The 25282-nt window shown below is 38.3% G+C and overlaps 1 protein-coding gene across 2 annotated transcripts in view; it reads left to right on the top strand.

Moving 5' to 3' along the window:
* The window catches only part of OCA2 (OCA2 melanosomal transmembrane protein), a 218659-nt gene that overhangs the window by 129711 nt on the left and 63666 nt on the right, over positions 1-25282 (top strand). For both annotated transcript variants that reach the window (XM_065075251.1, XM_021287659.2), the window contains exons 16-19: positions 1975-2122; positions 3756-3813; positions 5163-5271; positions 20589-20716. In XM_065075251.1, the coding sequence (XP_064931323.1) occupies positions 1975-2122; positions 3756-3813; positions 5163-5271; positions 20589-20716 (443 nt within the window). The remainder of the gene's footprint in view (positions 1-1974; positions 2123-3755; positions 3814-5162; positions 5272-20588; positions 20717-25282) is intronic.

A 25282-nucleotide genomic window follows, 5' to 3' on the forward strand; every position in this document is an offset into this window, starting at 1 on the left:
TGGTCAGTAACTTCTTTTAGAAATTGCTAATTACATTGCTTATAAATTCAGAGACTTAAAGTTTAATCTCACCATTTTATTAAATAAAAAAAAAGCCACAATTTCTGTGGTCTAAAATAAGGTGGTTTTGCACAGCTCCCATCCACTCTAATCCTCAAAAAGAGTGTTTTTGTTTTGTTTTGGTTTGGTGTGGTTTGTTTTTTTCCCCTATAGTGAAGATCAGAAGATCAGCTGCGGCCTAAAGCTCTGGCATTTTCTTGTTCTGGAAAAGAATGGAGAAATCACTGCTGATACTGTTGTGTTTGTCATGAATGATGAAAACATAAATGATGGCCAGGACAGGGTCTCCACACAAAGGCACATGGATCCTTTGATAAGCAGGACCTATCTATGTTTTACTGTAATTTACTTACAGATTATGCTTCTGGCAAGAATCACCAAATATATTACATAGAAAAGTGGTAGATTCTGCACCTCTTTGGTATCTGTGGTTCAGGTATGAATCCGTTCTTGGAGGAAAAGCTTTAGCCACGCTTTATATAGTGTGAATTTGAATTTCTGGTCTTGCACTGTAAAGCTCAGGCAAAGATTATCATTTTGATGGATGTGTGCTCATCTATGATTATGAACCATACAAACCATGAGTCAATTGCTGTTCAGATCCCTTTTTTGTGTCAATTATGCAGGCTCTGGACAGGCTTACTTTTGTTTCCAAATATCTGAGTTTCTGTAAAGTCTAATTCCCTCTTATGGTCAGTTTTACGTCATTCACTGTATTATCTTTATAAATACCCGGTCACAAAGAAAGTGGGGGAACTAAACACATTTAGTGCTCTTTTTGATAGTAGATACCACAAACTACTAAGGATTTGCAGGTGCAAGTGTCTGCCTACATCAAACTGTGTTTCAATATATCTTATGTTTTTTTTTTTTTTTTTAATAAATAATGTTTTTAGTTTGTATACATGGTACAAAGACTTCCACATCCATTTCTTGGGACAAGAACAATTCACTCATTGAATGGGGATCTTAAGATATAAAGCCATGAATTCCTAATACATTGTCTTCAGTGACATGTAATTTGAGTGGAACAGAAATGAAGGGTTAGGAAACACCCAGTTTCTGAATGAATATTCTACTTTTATTTCTTTAATGATTTTGTGGAAGATCCAAAGCTTTTTTTTTTTTTTGGCATACCCAGTCTAAGATGTTTCCTGAATAGGAATACATGCTTTTCAGTCATTCTCCAAGGCCTTGAAATACTGGCAAGAAAAAAATCAAAACATGTAGAAAATCCTGCCTAGATTTTGGAGGCTTATTTCAGGTGTTAATTAGCCTGTCTGAAGTTACACAGGTTCAGATATAATCCAGGTCTGCACACAGGTGATGGTAGCTGTATTTATAGGTATTTTCAGTGCCTAAGAATTAAATCCTCTTAGGAAACATTTAAAATGCTATTAAACAATACTCCATGAGACAGCGTTAAATTTTAGTTCTGCCTAACGCAGATAGAATTGCTTGTATGAACACAGAGCGAATGGAATCATGTCCATTCTGAATGCGGTGAAGGAGCATCTGCTGTAATTCCTAACTACAAAGTGATTAGTATCTTGTTAGCAGTATAACCATGTGTATTGACAGTTTATTTTCTGATGAAAAATAAATGTGATATAGTTTTAGCACTAAACCTTGTGGAAGGCATTTGCAGGCATTTAAAGACAGTGCTTCTTTTTCTTTGGAAAAGGACTTTGGGATTAATTTATTTAAAATTTTGAAATATTTCTGTATATTTTCCATTCCCTTGAGCTCTGCAAAATGAATGGTAAGAGGAACTTCCTACTTGGAAAATTGCTAGGAAACCATTCATATAATTTTAATAGCTTTGAGCCCAGAGTGCATTACACATATTTTGTGCATCTCTGGTTTCATATGAATCACACCTGCTTTAAGACAAGTGATTTTGCTTCTTTTTAGAGCTGAAACATGAGATCTATGTTTGGAGACTGACCGCACAGCGCATTAACCCGGCCAGCAGAGAGGAGACTGCTGTGAAATGCCTCTTGATGCAGAAGGTGCTGACTCTGGAGACGCTCCTGAGGAAGAAGCTGAGGACATTTCACAGGTGAGCAAGGACCAGCATGTCCCACCTCCTCTGCTCTGACCCTCGGCAGGGACAAACCCCAGGCACAGGCAGAGAGCTCTTTCTCATCTCGGCCTACAGCCAGGGATGATGGTGTGGCTTTGTTAACATCAGGGCTGATATTTCGGTTTGGTCAATGGGCTGAGGACTTACCTCCAGTAATTTTAGGCTGAGCTAAAAGTGAAGGCTTTCAAGGATCTTCTCTGGAATGATACCGGTATTATTAGCTGTCTCTTGATCAGAGGCATGTTGGGGCAGACATGAAGACTCATCCTCAGCCTCAGTTAAACACAAAGTGTTTTAGGATGACACTGATGTGTAAGGTCTGGAAAATGCGTGTCAATGTGCCCCATATGTTAAGGCCTAGAAATTTAAGGTAGTTTTTGATTTAAAAAGATCATAAATACATCACTAGAAAAATTTAGATTTTTCCTTGTAATAGTGACTTCAGCATAGTAAAATAATATTTTTTTGAGTGAAAAATTTAAGTGTTTTTCAATGAACTGTTGAGTTTGAAAAATATATCACCAGTAAATTGCTGAATTTTTAAGTAATTTCATAATCAAATCTTTGATGTGAACATGACTGTGGACATAATTAACTGTTCATGTACAGAAAAGGGAAAGTTTTTATAAATGGGACTGACAAAAATGCTAACCTTATTTAGTTTATGTTCTGGCAAAAACAACTGTTGCGCTATAGAATTTGATGACTGAGAATAGCAGTGATAAATACTTTGAAAGTGACTGACTAAAATGAAACTGAAATAATTAATTTTTATTATTAAACATGTTAAATAGGCAGCATGGACAAGGACATGTAAAGATATGATTTCTTAACCTCTTCTAGTAATGAGGTGGTTTTTGTTTATAAAATTTTTGCTGATATTATGCACTTTGAATGGAATGACTGTATTATTACTTGAAGACAACAATGGCTGTTAGAATCACCTCTTTTTAAAAGAGATCATGGCAGATTATTAAACTTCATGACACTCTAAAGAAGATACTTCTGAAGTATAAATAAAAATTGCATATTTAATCTTGAAAATCGGGATTCCTCCAGCACAGTACATTTACAGCAATGTAAAAATTCATTAGTGTTAACAACAGCACTCCTGAACTGCAAACCCCAAGGCTTTTTGCTGGAGGGCTGGCTATGCTGATAACACAACAAAGTTATTTGGATCTTAAAAAAACTTCATTATAAAATGCAAATATAAAATATATGTGTTCTGACTTGTTGATATTAGCACATGACCCTTGTTTTATTGCCACAGGGCATACATCCACTTCTGAAACTGCCAAGGGAACTAGGTATTGCATATAGCTGGATCCTATGCTGGGATCCATACTCTGGAGGCCAGCTCTTTCCAAGCCTATTGTATTCTTCATGAAGGGTTTGTGAATTACTGGAGTGTTATAGAAGTGAACTCTAGTGTGAAGTCCCATAAAAATGTTGCTGCTGCTTCTAAGAAGGCCATGACTCCTTTGTGGTAATAGTTGCTCCATAAGGGGGAAAGGTTGATCTATTTGTGATGAGAGGGATTTATTCCAATGGTCTTGGCAGAGCTTTAATTTCACTCTGGAAAAAAGCAGGTGTCGTTTTCTTTCAGGCAAATTTCACAAGAAGATAGAAACTGGGAAACAAATATTCAGGAACTCCAGAAAAAAGTAAGTAGATAGATGACAGTTCTTGTCACTATCTGTGTGAGCAGGCCTGTGCCTTTATACAGAAAGAGTGCTTTGAATCTCATGTAAATTTAATAGCTCTCATGATAACAGAAAAGCTAACAGACAGGCTGGTGAGCTGCTTTGTGGGCTGAGGTTACTGAACTACATTGTGAGTTTTTGTTAGGTTTTATAATTTTGTTCCTTAGAAAAATACAATTTAAATGATTAATGTATTATGCAGCAATGTTTTCTTAAATTTTTAATCCATGGCCAGAAAGACTCAGAAGTTGTCAATAGGTTGTTTATAGTCGCGATGCATGACAGTAGAGTACACTCCTGCTGATGTATCGAATACCAAGTCTGATTTACTACACTGTCTATGACATGCCTGCTTTATTATTCAAGTAGAGATAAACCCCTTGGATAAATCCCGTCCTCTTTGCTGTGCACACTTTAACACTGCCTAAGTCTTTCTGCTGATGAGATGTAAACTCTCTAGTGGGATTAAGTACACCTAAATTTAATTGTCTAAATGTCACATTCTCTTCACCTCACTGGCATCACTAATGAATTCAGAACTGTGTTTGGGAGCTCAAGTCCTTGACCGGGACATCACTGTCCTACGTGTCACACCAGAAGGGAACAAAACCAACAGGATTTCTCATTAGAGTTTACACTTTTTCAAGGCACTGCATAAAAGAAAACTTTTTTAAAGAACAGAGACTTACTTGTACTTTAGGAGAGCTTTAAACTATGTGAAATGAGACAGGAACTCAGGCTGGGAGAAGGTGGTTCCCTGGGTTGGTGGCAAAAGTGAGGTCAGAGCAGAAAAGCAGAGCCATGACGGAGGGTGAGGAGCTTGGCATGCAGATGGAGAAGCTGGGCACGGGGGTGCAGAAGCTGCACAAGGATTATGGGCTTGACAGGCCCACGAGAGTTGTACTGGAGGCATGAAAGATCTGACCTCTGGGCTAGGCTATAGGTTTTCAAGGCATATGTGCAAAAAAGGCTGATTTTGTCCAGGGTCATGAAACCAGAGTACCCTCTGTAGTAGGAATTGCATTTCAACCCTACTTCTATTGAAGTTGTGATGGCGGTAGCTGAACACAGCTGGATGTATTCAGCAGGTATTAGCTACTTGTATCTCAGATCATATTGGGCCACAGATTCCTTTTTTTCTAGGTATGCCTGAAATGCTTCAATGTAAATATTTCTGTCTTTTATGCTGAAGGGGAATATGCAATATAGGAACAGAAGTTTGCGCTTCACCCATGCTTTGTGAGCTCTATGTGTAATAGTTAGCTCCTTCTGTAATACAATTATTAATTTTTTTTTCTTCTTGTCTACAGCACAGAATAACAGACAAAATTCTTCTCATCAAATGCCTGGCTGTGCTGGGATGTGTTATTCTTATGTTTTTTCTCAACTCATTTGTTCCAGGCATCTACCTTGATCTTGGTAAGTTTTACAGATTTGTTCTAAGTAAAACAAACATTATTTTTTCTGAGTCTGGATCTTTTCAGAAAGCCCTTTCTCATATGTGTCTGGCCTTGCAATCCCACCAGGTTAATCAGAAGATCAGTTTCTCAGAACGGGTTTTCAAAATGCAGTCATGTCCCAGTCACCCCAGGAGGAATAACAGAGTGCTCATGACTTCATTTTCCCGACTTCCTAATACTAACAAGCTTGCTAAACGTTATAGAAAGAGTAAATTTGACCTTGGCATCGTTGCACTGTAGATTTGAGTGAATGACTAAGATGGATTAGGGAGATCAGAAAATAATCACTCCATGGAAGAACAAAAAAGTAGTCTGCCATTACTTCTTAATTACAGGTAACTCTTTGTATAACTTCCTGTCTCTATTACTTTATCTCTAGAATACAATATTTCCCAAAATAAAATCAGGAAGACACTTTTGTATGTGTGAAATGAAAGTAGCTGTATGCATACTTTCTACATATATACCTATACATGCAGATTTTTATATATATAGCTGTATATCTGTATGAGGACAGGCTCTGCATATCTTAAAAACAGAAGCAAATTAAAGCTTGTATTTAACTGAAGGAGAGTCATAAAACATACCTGTCCATTGCCATACAAAAAGTTAAAAATATTTTTTTGGCTGCTGAGCACTTGAAAATTATGGAATTTCAGATTTATGTTTTTTTCATGCAATCTGAATTCCCCCACTGTGTACATTCATCCCAGTGGTTGAAATATGTAACAGTCTTGAAAAGAAGTAACTCATAATCGATAAAACATTGATTGCATCATCATTTACATAGATATTACATTGAAATCCATCTTTGTTGTGCATAATATAGAGTTAGTTATAGGTGTACAATGGCAATCAAGTTGTGAACAAGGCCTTTTATATCTGCTGCTGACACTTCTGGTGTATTGACTGGCTAAGAAAGGTACTGGTAGCAGGAGGCTATTCTCTCTGCTGAGACCTAGGGAAACACCAAGGGTTGCATATTGTTGGCACCAGTGGGAGGATATAGGGTACTGTGTCTGGAACAATGTGTTTTCATAGGCACAGTTTTGTTGCTAAATGCGTTTGTTCCAGGGACTGATCCTCAGCCCCCAGGCCTTAGAGCTGCCTGATGGCTTGTGTCTAACCTGCTCAGACCTTGTTGCTTCGGAGTAGGCTGGCCATATCTCCATAGCACAGCAACTGGCCACATGTTTCCTCTTGACGTATGCATAGCTTAATTAAGTTTTAATTTCACAGTGAGGGCAGTGTTGTAGCCTAGAAGAGCTGTGTTTTAAGATTATGATGCTGAGGGCATATGTTGCATTATCTGGTACATGTGTTGGAGTTTGAGTGCACAAAGCCACCTGGGATAATGTTGGAGTAACTGTACAGAACAGAGACCCAAGCCTGACTCGGACTCGTCCATGTTGTTGTTTGGGTGTGATCCCTGAAATTGTCTCCAAAACTACACCTTAGTTTATTTTTATCTCAGATGAAATAAGCTGGGTCGATGCAAAAGAGCCTGGGAGCAAAGCAACACTTACAAAGCCTCTGGGGAACCAGGACCTTGCTGTGAGCTTAGGCTAAGTATCCATTTAACAGTATCGATACACCCAGCAAGACCTTGTTGGCATGGAGTGGAAGTCCCGGTGCCCTGGAGATATATGAGGTTAGGAAAGGGGACATGACAACCAGGCTTGCTTTGGTGTTTTAGCCAGTGCCACAGCTGCTGTGATAGCTTGCCTGTGTACTTGCCATGGAAATGGGAAATTTCCACCAATAAAGGCATTTAGATGAGGTTCTTAGGGACACGGTTTAGTGTTACTAAGGTGTAGGAAGATGCAGAAGTTGATGACACTTGAAGGCATTTGAAGTCATGGTGGCTAAGAACATAAGGAGGGCATTCACATTGGCAATTTAAGAAATCAATTTTCACCCTTACTTTTCTGTCTCAGATAGGTAGGCACTGAACCATGTAGGATTCCTTGAATTAAACCCAACATCTATAATTGTTTTTGAAAAGCCACGAGGAATCAGTAAAGACCACATAGTACTGGTTACATATGTTCCTGGTAAGATATTTTCAAAACTGCAAAGTAGTTGAAGTCAATACTAGAAGAAACTTGATGACTGGTGATTGTTTATTGTCCTACTTTATATCAATAAAATAAATGAAAAAAAAATGGCATGGTTGGAAGTGCAGTCTTCTATTATTCACAAGCTGGTTTTCAACTGCAACCTTGAAAGTAAATAGGGGATGCAAATGTTTTGTATAATTTCTCCCCGTTCCATATTCAAGGCAAACCTGCCAGATTGATGAATAAATGTTATTAAAGCATATCTGTAATTTCTGTTAACAATTAATGTAACCCATGGACTTATACCGAGATCTCATTAGTACCTCCTGAATTCCACTATCTTGATGATAGCTGTCACTTATTTATCATTACTGAAGTAGTGCCACTGTGAGTCTCTATGGACTTAAGTTCTCTAGTGCATGGAAATGAATTTCCTAAAATACAGTACATCTTGTACTCTGATGGTTTGGGTAAATTTGTTCAATATGTTTTTCTCATAAAAATGAAAGTAGATTATAGTTCAGTGTTTAATTTTGTACCAGAATAATGTTTTATATAGAAGCTGAAGTGTTAGAAATCTAATAACTTTTAATTGCATTTGGTAGAGTGAATTAGAAAGATTATTGAATTCTTTATCAGTCCCCAGCCTTGATACAATTTTTCCATTATGAACTTGGAATCATTAATATAATTTGAGGGAACTGACATTTTAATTTAAATAATAAAATTTGCATACTTAGCTGCATTTTAAAATGCAGAACACTTTCCTATTCATTTTTTTTTGTATCTATTCATCAATTTATTTAGTTTAATCTTATGGAGTATCGATGGTAACGAAAGTTTAGTAGTCAGACTTTAAATAATAGATATGGAAAACTTTAAACTTCTACAATACATGCTGCCCCATGGGATTTTACTTTATTGATAAAGCATGATGAAACATCTGAGAAAAGACGACAAAAGATGAAAGTAAAGCCCCTTTGAGGATTGTACCTGACTCCTATTTTTCTTTAACTTCTGGGGAGTCATGGCTAGAGCTTGGAACTGTAATGAGATTCCACAAAAGTAACAAAGGATTTTTTGAGTGAAATAAGCAAGATTTTGTTGAAATATCAACTAGATATTATTTTTAATAGAGTATGCTCTAAGTGACTGGGTCAGAAAAAGTAGACAAAATCAATTTATATCCTACTTCCATCTGCTTCTGTGGGGCAGGTCCTTCCTCTTTGGTTTGGTTTCAGCCAGTTCAGTGAGTTACAGAGCTGCTGTGAACTCTGTGCAGTTCCTTCCAGTATCCATGCAGAGGTACCCATCACCTCTGTGGCCCTGCTTTTGTTTGCCCCTCTCAGTGGGCTCTGCCTGCAATGCAGACACCTTGCTCCTTGCAGACCTCCTCGCACTTGCTCTCTTCCACCTCTGGACATCTCTTTCCCAGGGCCAGGCTCAGTATTTTCTGAGGTAGGGGAAAGTCCTCTTCTCCTTTTAGAGGGTTGCCACAAACTCTCCTCCTCCCATCTTCAAGAAACAAGGTGCAAACCCATGAGCAAACAAAAGAGATATTGCTGGTTTCAGAGTGGAGATACTCTCTCTACATTGGCTGCAGACTGCTGGAAGCTGGAAAGTTATGCCGGTAGAATTACAATTGTGTGTTTGCCCTGTTTGTATATTCATTCGCGCACCATTGCCACTACTGCCCTTGTTGGACACAGGGCTCATGCCTAGGTGAATCTTTAGTATTACCATATATGTCTGTTCTTATCTTCCTTTGATGAATTAGTTATTTGTGAAAGGGAGAGATTTTTGGATTCGCTGAATTCTTCCATAATTTGGGACTGCTATTTGCTCCAGCCCTGGCAGGATACTGGGAGTTTCAAATAATAAACCTTGAGTGAGCTATTTTTTTTTTTTTTTTTTTTTTTTTGTGCTTCTGCAGAGTAGTTAAGTCCTCACACTATTACCTGATTCCATTCTGGTTATTTTGGTGCTTCGATGTCTATGGTGCTTCAGACATCAGCTAATAATCTCCAGCGGCCCTTAAAATAATTTATGGAGGTCAATAATCAGTAAGAGGTGATCAACACCCATGTTTCATCTGACCTGCTTTAAAGGTCAAATTAATGAAATTATTCACCTTATCCTATGTCACTTCACTCTTGATATGCCAGGAGGCATCTTCTCAAGCTATACAAAATTTTGGTTGTAGACAATTAATAAGAAGAAACATGATTTACTAATTAGTTATATATTGATGATATTAACTAAAGCAGTGTTAGCAAAAAGCCGAGCTTATGAACTTTTAAAAAAGTTTTATTGTTTTAACTAACTAACACGATCACTATCACCTTTCTGGGCATTAAGACAAGTTCTATATAAATCACCACTCTACATCACTTCTGTGAAGCAAACATCCTAGGTTATCTTGTTTGATGACACTTCATTTACATAGTTAAATCTATATTCTCTTGGAAAACTCTCTCTTCTATATTCACTGTGGTTTAACTTCTGACTGCAGTCTTGGTCTGCAGATTCTGCTGCGGATACTTTTGAGGATCTGAAACTCTTTTTGCAATTTATCTTAACCATTTGTATCTGGCATCATTGAAACATTTTAAAACTGTGACTGAAATAGTGGAAAAGTAGGGACATAATTGTTTTAACCTTTAATTTGAACTGACTTCTGTTTGTTTGGTAGACCATGATGTGCAGGACTCTTTTTTATTTTATTGCTGGTGAACTAAAGGAGAAAAGTTTTCAGTTGCTGTAGATACAAAAGGCTCCTGTTTTATAGTCACTTCTTTGTACACCAGGTGTCACATTTTCTGACTAATTTCCATAATTTACTGAAAAAATGTTGAAATTCACCAGATAAATAATTGGAAAGGGCTTCAGCAGAAGAACAAAGAACCCAAATTACCTGTACAGAGAATTTTATGCAAATTATAGCAAAAATTTTGTCTTTAACCTGCAGAGAAGTGTGATACCTCAAATTCAGGAGACTGGACTGGATCTGAAGTTTCTCCCTCTTGATTTTCTTGCTGCATTTCTTGAAGTGGATGTGCATGATTTTCAGCTTACACTGTAATTTACCTAGGTGAACCAATAATTATAATAGGGTTGGGACTGAATAGCACTTGTCTAGTAGCTTGCTTAGTGATGAAGAAAGGGCTGCACTGCCCTGGAGAGCTTAGCAAACTTCTTTAAATTTGCTTTTGAATCACAGAATGTCAGAAGTTCCATATCGTTCCTTACTTGGCTTAGAAACACTTAGCTAGTCCTCTACTACTGCAGCCTACTAAGGTTTTAACAACTAATTTACGAACTTTCTTTTCTGCAGTGTTTTCCACAACGAGTTCACTGCAGCAATGATCGTTCCTTACAACTTTGAGACTGATCCACAGGATCACAGATTAACAGAGTAGCTGGGGTTGAAAGGGACCTCTGGAGATCCTCTAGTCCAACCCAACTGCTAAAGCAGGTTCACCAGAGCAGATCGCACAGGAATGTGTCCAGGCGGGTTTTGAATGTCTCCAGAGAAGGAGACTCCACGACTCTCTGGGCAGCCTGTTCCAGTGCTCTGGCACCCTCAAAGTAAAGAAGTTTCTCCTCATGATTAGAGGGAACCTCCTGTGTTTCAGTCTGTGTCAAAGCCTGCACGGGAGATGGCAGTTCTGTAACCAATGATGGAAACCTTAAACTTAGAGATCTTCGGCTAAATTATTTAATGCAATAAGCTAAAAAAGAACTAATATTGCACAAGTGAAATAAATGTAGTCTGTATGGGTTTGTTCTGAATGTGCAGCCTAGGAAGCTGACTAAGAAGAACTCTAATAAGCTTTTTCCCCAGCTTTCATCTGGGCCCTGGGATAGACTGTATATGTGCATTTTAACTTGTGCTAAGAATTTTCTTTAGAATAGTGAAAATATTTTTAAGCTTTAACCACTCCCCCACAGCTCAGTAAGAAAGATCCTGCCTGACAGTGTGCAGCAGAACTTAGGACCAAAAGATTTATAAATGGTCATGGAGAAGGAGCACAGAGCTGAGAAAGGTGTGAACGGACTCCATTAGCCTGAAAGGGGTGTTAAAGTCAAAGCATCCATAATGTTCTTCTTTTGACACTTTGAATTGTTATTCTTGAACTTTTTTTGCCATCTGCTATCAGTGATAAATAGACTAAACTATGTTAAACTACTATCCTGTATGGTGGTGGAGATGTATAAATCTGACACTGTTTACAAGCAATAAAATAATATGTGCAGAAATAAACAAACTTGGCTCTCAAAATGTAAGTCTTTGTAGTCAGAGAGGGAGGAAAAGACAAATTGTTCATATTTTGGAAATGTTTAGTTTCAGGTGAATTTGTGCAATAGTTAAAAAGTAAGGTTCATTTTAGTCAATGTCACTGAGGAGTTATTTTATAAAATGTTTAAAAAAACAGGTCAGCTTATTAAGCTGGTGTATAATAGTTCAGTGCTTAGGAGAAAAAAGAAATCCTGGTGAGACAGTCAGCTATTGAACTGTAAAAACTGGTGAATGACAGAGATTTAAGGAAGCATGGGCTTAATGTCAAAAGCCCTGCAATTAAATTTAGCACATCTTATATTTCACATCTTATATAACTGTCATCAGTGTAAAAAGTGCACATTTGCTCTTTAATTTGCCACTGAATCTAACATTTATTTCCAGATTATCTAGGGTCTATGATACAAATCAGTTTTAGCTGAGGAAATCTTGTAGGTATGGACTGCGCAAATGATACTGAATTACCATCTTTTTTTTTTGTCGTTTCTTGTGCTTTTTGTTACCCATAAAAATGGGTTTTGACCATCTTCTAAGTTTTGCTTCATCATCCATAACTAACTGCTTTTGAGTTGCTGATAAACCCGGGGCCTTTGATATCAACCTATGCATCCCTTTTTAGCTGCAAGTACTCATCCTACGCACTCTTATCTGTGGAAACTTCTTTATTCTCTTACTGTTTTCCATTAACACTCCACCTACACAAAGCTGTGACATTGTTTTATGTGACTGAAGTGCTTGCTTTAGCTCCTGGCCTGATAATGGTAAGCAGATCAGCAAAGTGTAGCATCTGACAAGGGTGTCCAGCCTAATGTAATAAAATATAATAAGGTTAGAGCCATAATTTTAGGCTCTCCTCTTTGAAAATCCTCAACACTTTCTGGGGACCCTTCCAGGTCCTTGTAGTTGTGCTTGCAGTGTCTGATCTGCTGCCCCTTTACCCAGGTGGAATCAGCAACAACTCTCAGTGGAGTTTGACACATTTGTCCTTATTTATTACTCTTTGCCTCCCTGCTCTTGCTTCATTCACTTACTTTTTTATCTGTTCTGGCATACAGTGATGTTGGTTTAAGTTGTCTAGTACTTTTACCTTGAGGTCAAGAAGAGCACTGCATGTGGCTGACCTGCTGGCCTCTGGGTATGTGCTATGGAAATTTGGTTGCACTACGAAGATATAAACTGTTGTTTTAAAATTAGAATGGATATAACTTAGTACATCTTTGATTCATAGTTATGTTGAAAAAATTCCTGGTACATTGTATGTGAAAATGATCTAAAAAATAAATTTGATAATTATTTTGTAATAATGAGAATGTTGGAAGGGAACTAAACTGATGCAGTCAATGTTGACTCAGACTCTGAAAGTCTGGTCCAGATCTTAGTTACTCCTCCTTCTTAGCACAGCATTTTGCACCTGAAAATAAGAGAAATCTGTTTTCCATGATCCTTGCAGTCTCATTTTTTTTTAGCATAGTTTTTTCTAAAAAATCTGCCTTTGAAATTGCAGTCACCTTTACAAACATGTAATTAAGCATGGAAAATATCCTCTGTGCTTGCACCTGCACATATACTTGATGCGAGAAAAACAAGAACCAGTAACAGTTGTATCTGCTAGTGCATTTTTTTCACTTTATGCTTACTTCTAGATAAGCTGACCTTTCCTCTTTCTTGATGTTTGCATCTTCTGAAATTATTTTTGGTTCACAAGAGTTAATGAGGCCATGGCAATGGAGCATGTTGTTTTGCAGTGACCTTTACTGGGATAACTCTGTAAGTTTTTTAGACCTAAGGATTGATGCAATGTACACAGCTTTATATCTGTCAACACATCTTCCCTGTAGATAGAGTACCTAGCTATAGAAATCTCTAACCAGCGTTTCTCTCTCACATTGTTCTATTGTGAATGCCATCCTATCTCATCTATGAAATTGCGTTTGCAGAATTAACACAGTTTGGTGTTGACATAGCAATACAAACGTGAATGTGATTTCCGCATTCTGACCTCACGGTATTAGAGCTGCGCCACAAAGTCCAGCCCATCCTTTCCTAAAGCACATGTGCTGATCTGTGATTACAGAGTAGATATTCCTCTGCCTCCTTGTCTTATGCTACACTTCTGGTTTTTAACTTCCCAATTACCTTCAGTCACTATAGTCTTCTATTTCTTTTGCCTTACATGGGTCTATGGTTTCCACCAACTTTTTTCATGTTCTTTCAATCCTCCTATGTTGTACCAAGAATTTCCTGTTGTGGTGCAAGCTGTCCTGGAGTGTCACCGTCACCGTTCTGCCCCCAGGAAGTAGCCTTAAACGGTGGTGCTACAAATAGCACAGAACAAATTATTTTTTTGAAACTAAACCTATGAAAAGAGACTGCTCAAAGACCAGCAAGTTGCTTTGTAAGAGGGCAGCTTTATAAAAAATTAGTGTTAGAGCTAAAACAGTGTTTATCAATTGACAGCAAGTACTACTTATAAATATTTAGCATGATTTCAGAATGTATATTTTCAGGCATGCCTGATAAAATAAAACAAAAAAATACAGAAACTGAAATAGAGGACATTTTCATTCACATTCAGAACTACTAATAAAGCGCATTCCACAAGTAGAGCAAGCACTATTGGAAATATGTCTTTTTCACCCAAATTTTTCTATATACATATATAAGTATACAGTTCGGTGTATGCTTTACATAACATTGCAACTACACCATAGAGTATGAAGGACTGGCATAGATCCTTAGGCTAAATTTTGGGGGGGTGTGGAGTTATCAGACTTCTGATGAAGCTGTTGGAACACAGTGATGGATTTTACTTCCTTGTATGTTCAATAACATGTTGTGTGAACAATTATTCAAAGGTAAGGGCCAAACATGTTTTAGCTGATAAGCTTGTTATAGACATTGTGGACTAGAAGTGTTTCTACAGTTCACAAAAACAGAATTGTTAAGATCACAGAAAAAGTATATTATACTTTGCTCAGTGACAGATATCTAAAAAATCAGTGTGTCCATCCCATTGTCAGCAGACAGGAGTATTATATTTTAATCTGGCAAGTGGTGGTCTAGTTGATTTTTAGAAAACTCACTTCTCAACTGCTCTAAATGTGTGATCCTGAATACTGTGTAGCCTGAACCTTCCTCACTGCTATTAGATCTCTTCACTCTCTCTTGTCCCACCCAATACTGCTGCCTCGAGCACGTTGCTCTCTGCCCTCTGGAGCTGTCTGGTACTAACCCAAAGACTTGCCAGGACCCATTTAATCTGCTTATCTTTGAGCTAAGTATCCTGGATTCTTAAATTTTTTTCCTCAAAACTCAACTTTGCAGACTATTGATCGTACTTGCTACTCTGCGTTGTGTTTCCTAATGAGTATGCATCTTTCTTAAAGTATATCTTCTCAGGGTTTACTGGGGATGAAGGGAGCAGAGCTTGCTTCTCAGGATTTGCCATTTATCGTCCTTATTCTGTATTTCAGTGGGCCACTAGATTTAGTTGTGATCTGCTGTATTTCTTGAGTATTTTTGGCAGGACTGTTAAGCACCCAGTTCCTTCCCATCTTGGATTTGTGCAACGTTAACTCTTCTTGCCTAAATGCAGTACCCTGCACCTGTCTCTCTTGAGCAGCATAATGTTTTGACTATCGAGCACTGAGATGGTGAATGTTATCCTGGCTTTGCTGTTCAGTGCAAGTATCTCAAGTGCCGTTTCAGTTTCCACAAAAGTGAATTTAAAGTGTGCTTTCAGTATTCATAATGACATAATTTGAAATTCTGTGCACATAAGTGAAGATACAGTGTCTACATGTTCACATTGTTAGGAGGAAGCTTATTATAATTTTTAGCTGGTAGTAGGTCAGACAAAATTACATTTACTAAGGAATATAAATTTTTCATATTGAGCATTTGAAAGGTCTACAGATTATACAGTAATTTTTTCTTTCACTTCTTTCTCTTTCACTTCTTTCTCTTTCACCTCCCTTCCTCCCACATGCTGTAGAGTTATGTTTGACTCTATCAGATTGTTTTCTATTTTCAAGTTCTGCTTGATTATTTCAAAATAAGTTTGTTTTTTTATTATTATTATTATTTTTTTTTTTTAGCAAAATTGCAATTGTGTTCTCATCATCAGCCATTTATTGTTCCAAAGGCAGTTTTCCCTACTGGGTAAACTGTAGGAGAAAAACAAAGCACTCAAGCTATTTCTGCTGTACATTTTTTTCTGATCCCAGGCAGAAGACATGGGAATCTTTTGTGTGAAGAATGCATTATGAATTTGCAAGGTGCATTTGATAATAAAATTTCCTTTTATTTTTTCCTAAAATAAATAGAAACCATCACTATCTTCAACAGGTACCATATAAGTGCAGAAATGGAATTTATATTCAGTTTCTCGCCATGTTATATTTCCAGAACATCAATTGTTGTGAAACAGAGGCAGTAAAAGGCAGTAAAGGAAGTGGTCTGTGGAACTAGAAATGGGCTTTGCTTTCACTACAGTAATGAGAAGTTATTTTTTGAAATTATTTCTATTTCTCTTCCTCCTGGCTATCTTTTGTGGCCCAGTAAGCTAGAAAATAAATGGAGAAGCCAGTCTCTAATGTATCCTTGTACTTTCAATTCCACAAAAAGGAAGGAATAGCTTCAAATTGAATCCAGGGCAAAAGCAAAGCTCCCCAAATACATAAAATCTTGATATAATATGTTCATTTTCATGAACGTACTTAGGAAGGCCTTGGAAAAGCCTTAGAAATGCTGCCCACTTGAAAAGGCAGGCAGGCTGCCGTGAGTTCCTTAACTTTGTGGTTACCTTTGGCAAGTAGTTCAGCAGAGAGCTGTCAGTCAAGCAGTTATGGCAGAGATTAACTGCTGTGGCCTTCAGGCTTCAGAATAAAACTTTACTCTCGTTTAGTTGCAGGCAGCTTGAGGTGAAACTGTGCTACTACAAGGCACTGTGAACAGAGATGTTGCACAAAATACCCCAAATTCCTTGAGATACTTCCTCCTTGCTCTCCTCTTGGATCCCTCTCAGAGAAGGGTAGCTGCATCTCCGCATTGCAGGCATAGCAAGGAAAGCCAATATACTCTGAACAGACTGTGTGTGTAGACTGAGATAAGCTCTGCTCAGCCAAAACTGGCAGCTGACGTGTTTGAACTGTGCTTGCTAGAGCGCGGCAGGGGGACATGTCCCTTGCCTGTCCATATTCTCAGGGAACAACATTGCAGGGCAGGGCACTGTTCTCTCATGCAGAGCCATGTACATGGAGCTAACAAGTGCTGATAACACTCATGGTGCAAGAAAATGCCTGGCTCTATCCACCGTTTGTGCCGTTCAATTATGTTTCATCAGCTTTAGCTAATAATTGTTATCTCTGTATAGCATGTTCAAGGTGATTTGTTTTTGTTGGAGGTGGGCGGTAGAAATAATGGCAAGATATTACGCAGGTTGTTCCAGAATGATTGAGAAAATTGCTGTTCTTTAGTTCTTCACTTTGTTGTACTTGCATACAAAGTGTATGTAACAAAATGTAGTGTTGTCAGTTACATTTGTAAAAAATAGCAGTAAAATTCTGCTCCTAAGTTCCTGATATGTACATATCTTCTTCTCCTGGCAGTATTGCTCTCATAGGAATTGCTATCATCTTTGTTTATTTAAGGTAGAGCTGAACCCACTGTTCTTTGCTGGAATTCAGAGAACAGCCAAGACTTGACAGTCACAAGAAAATGAGCCAGTGCATTTCCTAGGGGTAGACATGGACTGACAGTTCTCTTCTCCCTTTCTTTTGCAACTTTGGAAACTCCTGGAGTAGTCCTGTTCCTAGGGTTTGTAACTGTTTTAGCCAAGTCTGATTTGACTTTGGTATGAATGAAATTATCAAGAATCTTCAGAACATTTTCCTCAAAGATTCTCTGTATGACATTTACCATTTGAACATTCAAGCTACACACATATCCAGAGACTGCTGTGCAAAAAAGCTGCATAGATTTTCAGCTTATTCCAGAATCGAGGATTCATCCTAAGCAGTAAGGAATATTACCTCTCTTCAGTCAGTCCTGGAATCTCTTTCCAATGAGTGGTAAAAATGCTATTCTTCACAGGAAAATTTGGCAGCTCTTTGGAGAGAAGCAAAGCGGTGGTACCTGAAGCTACAAAAGTGGCTGAGGGATATGTTTGGGAACAGAGGAGGGCAGCTGCTCTAGCCCCTTGCAAAATTTGGAAAGCTGAGATGGTTGTGACCCAGCACTTCTTTCATTTTCCGAAATATGAGCCTTTGTGAAGAGAAACTCCATAACAGTACGAAGGACATGCATGTTTTACCCCAGGGCACCACACCCAGCTTTCCTCGTACAGTCAAACTGAACCTTTTCTAGCACTTGGCATCTCTCTCCCTGCTTCAGTGACACGGGGTAGATTTCATCCTGCCTGTGACATGTTTCGTACCTCCTATGGCAAAGGATGGCCAAAGGAGAGTTTGCTTTCAGAGCCTGGCTTCCCTGAAAGGAAGGGAGAGCAGCTTCACCTCCCTGCTGGACTTTAGGAAGGGGTTTGTGAGAGAGACCAGATACTCCCACCCTGCTCTCTTCTGTGGCTGTTTTTGCTCTTCTCCTCGCTTGCAGTATGATGCTCATGCATGAGCTATCTTTAACCACATGCTTGGATTAGATCACTGTGACCAAAGCAGGGAACAGACTTTCTCAGCTTGCAACATGTCTTTGGAGGTGAACAGAGCTGGATATGAGACATGTTTCTTTGGATCCAGTGAGGCACTCGGATCAGTTTATACTCAAAATCTGTATTGGAAGCAATGTAGGAACTGAAGCTAAAAAATCTGACATACAAAATTCCTTCAGTTTTCAGCTCTCTGCCTAACTTTGGCTAAGTTTCCACCTATATAGTGGTATTTCTGCTAACAAACCATATCCTTGTCCTTCATACCTGTTTCCTTACAAGGATTTCTCAGCATCTCACTGTAGATTAGGTTTGGACCACACTGAAGAAAAAAATCCTGTGAGGGCCACTTTACAAGGAACAGGCAAGACCAGTGCAATCAGTTGTGTCGAAGCTTTTCAAGAAGAAGGATCATGGGGAGAGGGCTGGTGAAGGGAGAAGCTATTCATACTAATGGAAAACATGGTTTCAGCTAAGCAGAGAAGACAGAAGTCAGGTTAGGGGCATCAAGATCAGAGCTGAACTGAGAAGAAGATGGCACTCGGAGATGCTTGGGAGGAAAGAAATAGGTAATTGGCTGAAGAGTTGGTGTCACTGAGGGCTGTTTGTTTGTTGGAGCCAAACAATGCAAGAAGTGTGATGTCACTGCTGCTCAAATACCGCAGAAGAAAATAAAACCATCTCAACGCATGAATGCTGTAGCTGGTGTCAAGGTAGTGGGTTTAGCTCTCCTTACCAAGCAAGTGAACCGGAGTAACTCCTGAGCTGCTGGTTTTGGTGTTTGGGCAGGTCTGGTTGCCTGCACTGAACTGCAACACTTTCAGCAGATGTTGCTTACTGATCATAGTTCACCTGAAATTCTCATTTAAAGAGTGCAGTATGACACTGAAAACTCCTAAAATGTACTTTTGAGAGCAAGGTGCATGCTTTGATTAGGGAATGCTTATGTGACACTGCATAGGATTTTTCAGAGAAAATAGTTAATGTTTACAGCTTCATGAACAGTGAGAAACTTTGTTGTCTTTATTTATCTTATATTTAAACAGGATTTAAAAGGAATATAGCTTAGTTTTAAACTTGGATGTTTTCGGATCACTTTCTTCTTTTACCTTAATGGAAAAACACTATGCATAAACTGTACGTTGAATGGCCTAAAATTACACGAATCAGTCTTCTATCTTATATTCTTACAACTATGATTGTTGAAGGCTTTTGTAGAGGGCTCGCTTAATTCATCTATCTACTTTTTAGCAGAGGCCTATTCTACCTAACTCACATTTGGTATTTGATTATAAGTTTGTGACTTAAAGTTGTTTGCCAGCAGAGATTGTTATTCTTCCTCACTTTTTCTGCAGTTCTGTGAATCTATCGCCTTCTGACGGAATGTATGAAATAGGATGAGATGTATGAAATAACCACAACAAAGGGAGAAATAACTTGAAGATGTGAAAGGCTTTGTTTCCATGAATTAAAGAAAACCTAAAAGCATGTGTCAGTTTTTTATATGTAAAAAAATTGTCTGCTATTAAGGGAAAAAATAGAGAAGAAAGGCAGAAAGGGGAGGATCATTCTGAGGAAAAAGCCACCCCAAATCCTTTTGTTTCATGTCTGAAATGCCATTATATTGTTTAAGATAAAAGTGCCAGAGGAATCAAACAGCTCCAGAAAGCATTTAAACTGTGCAGAGAGAAAGTGAGTCTTTCTTGGATGGAAGATTTGCTGATTACATTCTCTGGCTGATTGTGCATTTATTTGGTTTGCATTTTCTTTCAATCAGTTACCTGAATATGCCCCTTAAAACACTTCAGGATGTATAGAGGGATCCTGTCTGGAGAGAGCCTGTTTTGCTATTCAAAGTCAATCCCTCTTCTATTTTAAAGAGATTTTCCTTTCCTCTGTTTGTGCATGTAGCCAGTAGGTCTTCAGGCGGGGCTGCAGCCAGACTTTTTGGGGCTGCAGAATCCCTCAGTCTGCCTCCTAAACACCTAAAGGTTTCTCTGTCATTCAAACACAGTGATTATTTGGGGGTAACCCAAATATGCCTTATTTACCTTCCCCCCCCCCCCTTTCTAATTTATTTTAATTTGCAAACAGAGACCATTCATCCTGGAGTATCTGTGAACTTTCCCTGTTACAACAGCAGAGCAAAAGTGTGGCAAGAATCTTTTAAAATCACGATGCTGTAGCTTTTATGTTGATAGTATATAAAAGTCTGTGAAGTACTATAAAGTGTTTTTCTCTCTTTTTTGTAGGCTGGATTGCCATGTTGGGAGCCATTTGGCTGCTGGTGCTAGCAGACATCCATGATTTCGAGATGATATTGAACAGAGTTGAGTGGGCAACCCTCCTTTTCTTTGCAGCATTGTTTGTTCTCATGGAGGTAAGATTCTGTGATTTCTGAAGCCTGAAGATTTACAACTGACTTAAAATGTGAATTATATTCCTGGGCAGATGCCTCCTGCAGATTCAGTCCCACTGGAATATGGAAGATTGAGTGTAGTCGTAGTAGTACAGAGAGAAATTGCAGAGTGGTGGAAGATGGCTGGACCTCCTTGAGATTTAATTTTTCACTGTAGGCTTGGTCTCTCTCTCTCTTTCTGCTTCATTTGCTGAATATATCTGACACAATCATTTCCCATAAGTGGAATTTTAGTTTCTAGTTTTGTCAGCGGTCTTTGTGTGCAGATAGTTTATAAGTATTTATGTGTTTGCTTTGCAATTACTTAGATAAGTCATGGAAAAAATAGAAGAATAGGAATAAACCAAAGTTGAAAAATGCTTCTAATGCTGTCTGCTACATGCTGGCTACCAAATGGCCTAAGAGATTTCATGGGAATATGCTGTGAAAGTATAATATAATTGAATTTCAGTTTGCAATTGTAATTTTAAAAGATATTCAGTACTTGGAATGCCTGGATATATTGCTGTGTAGTTTCTTTTCATTTGTTTGCTTGCCTATCAGAAACTGTCCATTCGTGTTTGTATCCTGTTTTGTTTACTGTTTGAGACCTTTGTATAGCCTGAGAGGATTTATTTTTACCCCAAATACTTGGATAATTCTTTGTATGAATACCCACATTTAGTCATCAATCAGGCTTCTGTGCATTCCATAAGATGCTTCGTGTTTTTCAGTTGTTCTTTATTGGGTTTAAGTGATGTAATTATGTTGTAGAAACATTACTGATAAAACTCAAGTGACCACTTGCACTGCCATGGCTAGTGAATTGTCTGAGTAAGCAGCCTGGGCAAAGCCTGTATAACAAACTTGCTTGCACAGCCTCCTTCCCTCACCCTCATCCCCAGTTATTGCAAAGAGCCCAAGAATTTGTAAATTGGGATCTATTATAGAAAAAAAATGAAAACCACCAACAACAAAAACATCAACAGTAAAAGGGATAAAATTTGAACCAAGTACAAACACTGAATAATTCAACCAACTCTAATTAATGCCAAAGTGGAAGTAAAAATCTAGTAACCTCTGAGAATATGAATAGAAACTCTGATTATCATTAGGAAGCTTGTTTGAGAGCTAGTAGTTCTAAAATTCATCAGGAAATGTTGCTTTATTTTACACCCATTAGTACAGACAATTTTTAGTTCTCTGTGCTATCATGCTCTATATATCCTTGCATTTTCTAGCTCTCATAGAGAATCTGTATTGAAACCATGTTTCTTTTGTCTGCTACTGCTGTAACAGTTTATTAGTTGCATTCCCTGATGTATTTATTGGTTTAGCTTAGATTGAAGAGTTTTGATTTGGGTGCTGTGTGGCTGCACAATAAGATATTAAAACACATAGGAATTTATTTGTCATTTACTGCCAGACTTCAAATATGACTGTTGTAATTCACCAAACTTAGTTTTTATGGTTTTTCAGGTCACCAGTGAATAGTTTGGAATAACAGCAGTTTAAGGTCATGAAAGAAACTTGTACACATAATCAAGAAAAAGTGAGAGACACTAAATTTTTCCCCATAAATGAATGAGAAAACTGTTCTAACATTGCTGCTAATTTTGGTCTGAATCTATTACCCTTTGGATTAGGAGGATATGACAGTCCTTACCAAGGCATTTTTCTTTCCTTTAAGTTAACAATGTCAAGAAGAAACAAACCAAAACAAAGATATGCATTGAAGAATAAGAAATCTTTCCATGAACTAAGGCACTCAGCAGTTGTCAGCTCATATTATTCATCCTTGGTGATCCTTCGTCTTGGATGGTTGTCAGTATGAAGCTATTTCCTACTGCTGTAAATGTTCCCTTTCCTATTCCAAGGCGCATTTAAAAGCCTATGTAGGACTTAGGCTGCAAGTCATTTTAGAAAATTTGAATTAAGTTCCAGAGCCACCGGGACTACAATATCCAGACCGATATTGGAGGTTCTGCCTTTGGGTGCTCATTGGTCTGGGAGATCTTTTGCAATGAAAAAGTCAGAAATCCTTGTTTTCTGTTGTGTCCTTCATGTAATTCATCTTTACAACTGTCTTTTAGTCCTTGTTGACAACTGGCTGTTACAGGCTATAAAATCTTTCTCCTTCTGTCTCTTTGTGATATAGGTTCCTGTGCCTCTCAGGATACAGCATAGAGTATTTTTGTTCAATTTTATTGTCAAAATCGGCATTTTACCTTAATCCCTTCAGGCAGGGTGTATTTACAACAGTCATCATGACATGCTGTCCATATGAGGGTTTCATGCAAACTTCTGTGCATAAATTAAACTTTGATCTAAAATGGTACTTTATTTTTTCTGCAGTAAAACTCCATTTCGAGCTGTCAGACAGGAGCTAGTATGCTTGAAGGCATCAGTTAATGCAGTAATACTTATTCCTCTTAAAAGTACGGGAAGATGCAGGAGGCCCTCTGTGTGGTTTACACCCAGTGGAAGCCAGTGCCAGGATGCTAACTGGGGACTTTCTGTCTGGGTGCTTGGAAGCAATCGGTCTGGATATTGTAGAGACACCCTGAAGTTGGTTACATGATTAGTTCTGTCGTCATCTCTAACATGATGGGCAGCCTGACTGTCTTGTAGCAGCCACGTGCGTGCCCTTCACTCCCTTCCTTCTTTCCTGAATATCTCTTTTGTGGTACCATGTCTGCATTCCAGAATAAATTTCAAGTGTTGCTGAAAAGTAATATATTGTGTTAATAGATAATTAAGTAATAAGGCAGCACTGTTAACTGAATGTGACTCTGAGTCCTGGTTGCTGACAGCTATGTGCTAAAAAGTTTATTTTAAAGTGTCAACACAGAGCAATTGCAGAAAAAAATTACAGTTCATTAAAAATACTGACTTTACATAGATTTTAGAAGTCCCTGTGATAAGATCTGAGTTGGTAAAGCAAGGCAGATAGCTTAGAATGAAACCAGTAATTTAAAACTATCAACAAGAATTCATTTCTTAGGAAAGTTTCTCCTGGGAAGTTTAAGTAATGAAAATATCTTGTTTTTTTTTTTTTTTAATATAAGAGGGGTGTTTGTGTATCTAAAAGCCTTATCACTTGTTTTCTGCACGTTGTGTTTTTAAATGTAGATCTACCTTTTCTTGTGCAACGCATTGTTTAAAGGAAATATAATTTCTGGGCCAAATTTAACATGTGGTGATACCCAAATCACTAGTGTTCAGCTGTTGCCTGAATGAGCCACAGGTACAGGAACTGTCGGTCTGAATGGCAGCCCCTTTATCGCTCTGACATTATCGTGTCTTATACCACGCCACTCAGAGCCTATTAGGATCTTTGTTCATCTCTGTCATGGAATTTGACGGTGTGTGAGTTGAATGATATTTTTTTTCACTGCTGTCTCTGAAGGGCTCTGTCTGATGGCCAGCTGTGGGTGTTACATGGAGCTGTGTCATGTGAATATTGACTTCTGTGGCTCCATGTGGGAATGGACTCAGTAAGCGAGACATCTCAGCTGGCTGATTCTTTGTCATGGTAGAAGAAAAATGAAAGAAAGCCAACCAGCTTGGTTCAGGCTGAACCAAAAATGATGTGATTTCTTCCTCTGAGAAACTGAGAAGTGACAAAATAGATATACCCCATTCAACCTGGAAATAGTACTTCATTCTGGACTGTTAGAAGAAAAGAATATAAAATCGAAGTGAATTAAAGGGTAGATCTCATGAGTTAGAATTCCTCTTTTACCTTACAGTTTGACGGAATAGATCATTCTCCCAGGGTGTGAGTTCTCAGTTTATACTCTCCTCTCCACCCAAGGAGAGATCAGAGCCACCATCTCTAGGCTGGAACCTTGGTATGTCTTTTCATGCGTGGTAGTAACCATGGTTGTACGGAATGCTGTCTGAGCACCCTGTACAAATGTGAATGAGTCTCACAGGGAGGACAGAGCGCTCTGGTCCAGGCTGTCCCCTGGCCCAAAGCTTACAGAGCTCACCTTGGTTTGGGTGCCTGACATGGGGATCAGAGACCTGATTTTCATGCCTTTCAGGTGCTGCTGTTTCTGTGCCAATTTCCATTCACCCAAGATCTCTGGCCTAGTTTACAGATGGGTTGACGGGTTTGTGTGTGGTGTTTTTGGTCATGGTGTTTTTTTTTGTTTGTTTGTTTTGTTGTTTTATTCTTTTTTGATGGATCTGAGGAAGCTGTTTAACAGAAAAATATGTTTTGCTTTCTCTTTTCTTCATCTGGGACTGAGCAGAGTCAGATTTCATCTGACCTTTTAAACACATGATTTACTTCTATCTATATTGTGGTTTTGGGGAAGCTGGTTTAAATCAGTTGTGTTCAGGTATTCAGGAAAACCTGCATCCACTGAAGGACATAATTAAATTTCAGCCACTCTCTGGCGCCTTTGCCCCACACTCTTAAGCAATCCCACCAGTTGTTCCAGTACAACTGACCCACTTCTGCAAATTTAGCTACAAATTTCTCTTATGTCTTTTATTTCCACCAATTGCAAAGCTGCTATAGAAGCTACCTGAGATGAA

The sequence above is a fragment of the Columba livia genome, chromosome 1, assembly GCF_036013475.1.
Source record: "Columba livia isolate bColLiv1 breed racing homer chromosome 1, bColLiv1.pat.W.v2, whole genome shotgun sequence".
NCBI classification, from domain to species: Eukaryota; Metazoa; Chordata; class Aves; order Columbiformes; family Columbidae; genus Columba; species Columba livia.